Here is a 5,858-nt window from a genome sequence, read left to right as displayed (position 1 = left end):
TTCCTTTTCTCTTTTCCTTCCCTCCCTTCCTTTCCTTCTCTTCCCTCTCTCCTTTCCATCCTTCCTTTCCTTTTTTCTCTTCTTTCCTTTCCTTCCCTTTCTCCTCTCCTTTCATTCCTTCCTTGTATCATTTCCTTCCTTCTCTCCTTTTCCTTCCTTCTCTCCTTTTTCCTTCCTCTCTCCTTTCCTTCCTTTCCCCTTTTCCTTCTCTTCTTTCCTTCCTTCCCTCTCTCCTTTCCTTCCTTCTCTCCTTTTCCTTCCTTCTCTCCTTTTTCCTTCCTCTCTCCTTTCCTTCCTTTCCCTTTTTCCTTCTCTTCTTTCCTTCCTTCCCTCTCTCCTTTCCTTCCTTCTCTCCTTTCCTTCCTTCTCTCCTTTCCCTTCCTTCTCTCCTTTCTTTCATTTTGTTTTTTCCTTCCTTCTCTCCCTTCCTATCCTCCCTCCTTTCCCATTCTTTCTTCTGTCCTTTCCTTCATTTCCTTCTCTCTTTTCCTTCCTTCTCTCCTTTCCTTCCCTCTATCCTTTCCTTCATTCCCTCTCTCCTTTCCTTCCTTCCCTCTCTCCTTTCCTTCCTTCTCTCTCTTTTCCTTCCTTCCCTCTCTCCTTTCCTTCCTTCTCTCCTTTCTTCTCTCCTTTCCTTTCTTCTCTCTCTCCTTTCCTTCCTTCTCTCCTTTCCTTTCTTCCCTCTCCTTTCCTTCCTTCCCTCTCTCCGTTCCTTCCTTCCCTCTCTCCTTTCCTTCCTTCTCTCTTTTCCTTCCTTCCCTCTCTCCTTTCCTTCCTTGTACTTACAAGTTATTCGGGAGCGCAAATAGCCTGGAGGAAATCTTTTTCGGATATTCTCTCCTTTCTTCTCTTCTTTCCTTTCTTCCCTCTCTCCTTTCCTTCCTTCCTTCTCTCCTTTCCTTCCTTCCCTCGCCACTTCCTTCTCTCCTTTCTTCCTTCTCTATTTTCCTTCCCTATCTCATTTCCTTCCCTCTCTCCTTTTCTTCCTTCCCTCTCTCCTTTCCTTCTCTCTTTTCCTTCCTTCCCTCTCTCCTTTCCTTCCTTCCCTCTCTCCTTTCCTTCCTTCTCTCCTTTCTTGTCCAGCAGGAGAGAGGGAAAAGAATGCAGAGAGCGCACCGATCTAAATGTAGATGTATGGTCAGATCATAGATAGGTGTTAGTCGCACTCACCATTTTAGGCCTTGGTCACTTGCTTATAGGTCCCTTAGAACCACAGAACATCCAGTAATGATCTTCCTTTTTAAGCGGTATGCTGCAGATCCCTGGTGGCTATTGTTTAACTCGGGCAGAGTTATCATAGGAAAAATATCCGAAAAAGATTTCCTCCAGGCTATTTGCGCTCCCGAATAACTTGTAAGTACAAGCTCCAAAAACATGTACATACAACGTGTTGTCGAAACGCGTTGTATTTACATGTTTTTGGAGAAATAATAAAGATCCATACAGGATAATACTATAGCTTGTACTTACAAGTTATTCGGGAGCGCAAATAGCCTGGAGGAAATCTTTTTCGGATATTCTCTCCTTTCTTCTCTTCTTTCCTCTCTCCTTTCCTTCCTTCCTTCTCTCCTTTCCTTCCTTCCCTCGCCCCTTCCTTCTCTCCTTTCTTCCTTCTCTTTTCCTTCCCTATCTCATTTCCTTCCCTCTCTCCTTTTCTTCCTTCCCTCTCTCCTTTCCTTCTCTCTTTTCCTTCCTTCCCTCTCTCCTTTCCTTCCCTCTCTCCTTTCCTTCCTTCCCTCTCTCCTTTCCTTCCTTCTCTACTTTCCTACTTCTCTCCTTTCCTTCCTTCCCTCTCTCCTTTCCTTCCTTCCCTCTCTCCTTTCCTTCCTTCTCTACTTTCCTACTTCTCTCCTTTACTTCCTTCCCTCTCTCCTTTCCTTCCTTTCTCATTTCATTCCTTCTTTCCTTTCCTTCCTTGCCTCTCTCCTTTCCTTCTTTCTCCCCTTTCCTACTTCTCTCCTTTCCTTCCTTCCCTCTCTCCCTTCCTTTCTCATTTCCTTCCTTCTCTCCTTTCCTTCCTTCCTTCTCTCCTTTCCTCCTTCTCTCCTTTCCTTCATTTCTCCTTTCTTCCTTCTCTCCTTTCTTCCTTCTCTCCTTTCCTTCCTTCCCTCTCTCCTTTCCTTCCCTAGTTTTCTCCTTTCCTTCCATCTTTTCCTTCTTCCTTTCCTCCCTCCTTTCTATCTTTCCTTTCCCTCCTTCCTCCTCTCCTTTCATTATAATTGTTGCCCCTTTCGTCCTTTCCAGGCTGTTTGTTTCCTGCACATTCACCTTTGATGTGTTCTGTGGTCATAAATCAGCTGAGAAACCCCCCAAGATAAAAAGATATAAAAAAAATCCTCCCATCAGAACGAGCTCGCTGGCGGATTCTCAGCTCACTCCTTCTGCAGCCACCAGTAGCGCAGCACAGAGACTATAGTAGGCAAACGGGCAGCATTCTCCATATACACCCGGAGCAAAAACTCATTTTTAGCCCCAAATATATGGATTTAAGTAAAAATATAACATTTCCCCAAAGGACGCGCCTGAATATATGTTCTGCAGGTATAATCCCCGGGACCACGGTATACAATAACCAGGGAATTGCTGCAGGTGTAATCTGAGTTGGGTCCCCCTTAAAGTGGCAGTCTTCTATTAACGCAGAGTGACTGTCAGTGTGAACACGCCCCAGCGACTCTCCTGTCACCCTCGGCCGCCCGGTCACGTCCTCCTGCTTTTTTTTCCATATAACACGTGATCTGCTTTAGTTTTTTTTCCCATGAAGAACAGCAGAGGAGCGTCTAAGGGGCGGGGCTATCTCTATGGCAACCGTCTAGAACGAGGGCGGTGACCCCAGGCTGCGAGGCGGAAGTGACGTGTACAACGCGGAAGTTTTGGAGCAGCTGATCATGGAGGCTGATGCTTACAGGGTGAGTTCTGGGACTCGGCACCGAGTGTGTGGCCCCGGCCCGGGAGGACTCGGTCAGCACCGGCGGCCGCTCACCGGAGGAGTCAGCCCGGGTGTGGTGGCGCGTAGTCACCAGCAGAGGGCGCTGCGGGCGCTGTGCTGCTGGCGGTGGTCAGGTGACCTCCTGTCTTGTGACCTCTTGGATACAAAGTGTCAATATCAGCACAATGGAGATGGGGCATATTGTGTCTGCGCCGAGTGTCCGCTCATTAGTCACTGCCTGCAGCTTTCAGGGCAGGATGGCGCTTGTAGTTCTCCACAGGTTGGAGATCTCTGGGAGAAGCAGATTCTCAACTTTCTACTTTTGTGTTTCAGTCGCTGGTGGTTTCAGATCCTCTGCTCACTGTCACCAAACTGAAGCACGGTGCCCACTACAGCCTCTGTCCCCTTCCATCCCCTCCCCAGTGCCGCTCTTTGTGGCCTTTTCTTCCCCAGTCTTGGTTCGCCTTCCCTCCACCCCACTATTCCAGCTCTCTGTCCTCTTCCACCCCTGTCCCAGTCTCTGACCTGTCCTCTTCTCCTTCTGTCCTGGCCTCTGCATCGCCCCCCTCTCCCATTTCTGGTCCCAGTCTAAGTCCTCTTCTCCTTCTGTCCCGGCCTCAGTCCCCTCTGGTCTGGTCCTAGTCTCAAACCCCCCTCCTCTCCTGGTCCGGTCCCGGTCTCAGACCTCAGCCTGCCCCCCCCCCCTCAGTCTTGGTCAACCCTCCCCGTCCAAGTCTCTGTCATCCTTCTGCTTCCTTCCCGGCATCAATTCCCCCTGGTCTGGTCCCGGTCTCAGACCTCCCTCCTCCCACCTAGTCCAGTTCTGGTCAGACCTCCCTTGTCCTGTCCCAGTCCCAGATCCCCCCCCCCCCCCCCCCACCTCGTGGTCCAGTCTCAGTCAACCCTTCCAGTCCCGGTCTCAGGCCCCTGTCTCCCATCTGGTCCGATCCCGTTCTCAGTACCTCCATCTCCCCCCCCCCCCCCTGGTCCGGTCCCGGTCTCAGTACCCCTTCCTTCCCGGTTCCTTTTCTCACTCTCCCAAACAAACTCCAGGACTCAGTCTGTCCCCCTCCCCCCCCCCCACCAGCCCCAGTCCAAGACTCAGTCTGTCCCCCGGTCCAGGGCTCAGTCTGTCCCCCCCCCGGCCCCGGTCCAGGACTCGGTCTGGCCCCCTCCCCCCCCCTCGGTCTGGCCCCTCCCCCCCACCGGCCCCGGTCCAGGACTCGGTCTGTCCCCCTCCCCCCCCACCGGCCCGGTCCAGGACTCGGTCTGTCCCCCTCCCCCCCCCACCGGCCCCGGTCCAGGACTCGGTCTGTCCCCCTCCCCCCCCCCCACCGGCCCCGGTCCAGGACTCGGTCTGTCCCCCTCCCCCCCCCCACCGGCCCCGGTCCAGGACTCGGTCTGTCCCCCTCCCCCCCCCCCACCGGCCCCGGTCCAGGACTCGGTCTGTCCCCCTCCCCCCCCCCCCACCGGCCCCGGTCCAGGACTCTGTCTGTCCCCCTCCCCCCCCCCCCCACCGGCCCCGGTCCAGGACTCTGTCTGTCCCCCTCCCCCCCCCACCGGCCCCGGTCCAGGACTCGGTCTGTCCCCCCCCCCCCCCACCGGCCCCGGTCCAGGACTCTGTCTGTCCCCCTCCCCCCACCGGCCCCGGTCCAGGACTCTGTCTGTCCCCCTCCCCCCCACCGGCCCCGGTCCAGGGCTCGGTCTGTCCCCCTCCCCCCCCCACCGGCCCCGGTCCAGGACTCGGTCTGTCCCCCTCCCCCCCCACCGGCCCCGGTCCAGGACTCGGTCTGTCCCCCTCCCCCCCCCACCGGCCCCGGTCCAGGACTCGGTCTGTCCCCCTCCCCCCCACCGGCCCCGGTCCAGGACTCGGTCTGTCCCCCTCCCCCCCCAACCGGCCCCGGTCCAGGACTCGGTCTGTCCCCCTCCCCCCCCCCCACCGGCCCCGGTCCAGGACTCGGTCTGTCCCCCTCCCCCCCCACCGGCCCCGGTCCAGGACTCGGTCTGTCCCCCTCCCCCCCCACCGGCCCCGGTCCAGGACTCGGTCTGTCCCCCTCCCCCCCCACCGGCCCCGGTCCAGGACTCTGTCTGTCCCCCTCCCCCCCACCGGCCCCGGTCCAGGGCTCGGTCTGTCCCCCTCCGGCCCCGGTCCAGGACTCGGTCTGTCCCCCTCCCCCCCACCGGCCCCGGTCCAGGACTCGGTCTGTCCCCCCCCCCCCCACCGGCCCCGGTCCAGGACTCGGTCTGTCCCCCCCAGCCCCGGTTCAGGACCCGGTCTGTCCCCCCCAGCCCCGGTTCAGGACTCTGTCTGTCCCCCCCAGCCCCTGTTCAGGACTCTGTCTGTCCCCCCCAGCCCCTGTTCAGGACTCTGTCTGTCCCCCCCAGCCCCTGTTCAGGACTCTGTCTGTCCCCCCCAGCCCCTGTTCAGGACTCTGTCTGTCCCCCCCAGCCCCTGTTCAGGACTCTGTCTGTCCCCCCCAGCCCCTGTTCAGGACTGTCTGTCCCCCCCAGCCCCTGTTCAGGACTGTCTGTCCCCCCCAGCCCCTGTTCAGGACTGTCTGTCCCCCCCAGCCCCTGTTCAGGACTGTCTGTCCCCCCCAGCCCCTGTTCAGGACTCTGTCTGTCCCTAGCCCCAGCCCCTGTTCAGGACTCTGTCTGTCCCCCCCAGCCCCTGTTCAGGACTCTGTCTGTCCCCCCCAGCCCCTGTTCAGGACTCTGTCTGTCCCCCCCAGCCCCTGTTCAGGACTCTGTCTGTCCCCCCCAGCCCCTGTTCAGGACTCTGTCTGTCCCCCCCAGCCCCTGTTCAGGACTCTGTCTGTCCCCCCCAGCCCCTGTTCAGGACTCTGTCTGTCCCCCCCAGCCCCTGTTCAGGACTCTGTCTGTCCCCCCCAGCCCCTGTTCAGGACTCTGTCTGTCCCCCCCAGCCCCTGTT

General features: G+C 57.6%; 1 protein-coding gene across 1 annotated transcript in view; it reads left to right on the top strand.

Moving 5' to 3' along the window:
• Window positions 1-2,816: 2,816 nt before the first annotated feature.
• Window positions 2,817-5,858, top strand: part of TBC1D17 (TBC1 domain family member 17) — a 46,301-nt gene continuing 43,259 nt past the window's right edge. Inside the window, exon 1 of the mRNA XM_073655960.1 lies at window positions 2,817-2,906. Within this exon, the coding sequence (XP_073512061.1) occupies window positions 2,886-2,906 (21 nt within the window). The 5' untranslated portion in view covers window positions 2,817-2,885. The remainder of the gene's footprint in view (window positions 2,907-5,858) is intronic.

This window comes from Phyllobates terribilis, unplaced genomic scaffold (genome assembly GCF_046119375.1).
Source record: "Phyllobates terribilis strain yellow unplaced genomic scaffold, ASM4611937v1 Scaffold_12__6_contigs__length_324123572, whole genome shotgun sequence".
NCBI classification, from domain to species: Eukaryota; Metazoa; Chordata; class Amphibia; order Anura; family Dendrobatidae; genus Phyllobates; species Phyllobates terribilis.
Note: the sequence above shows the minus strand (reverse complement) of the source record. Positions and strands in the feature narration are given on the sequence as shown.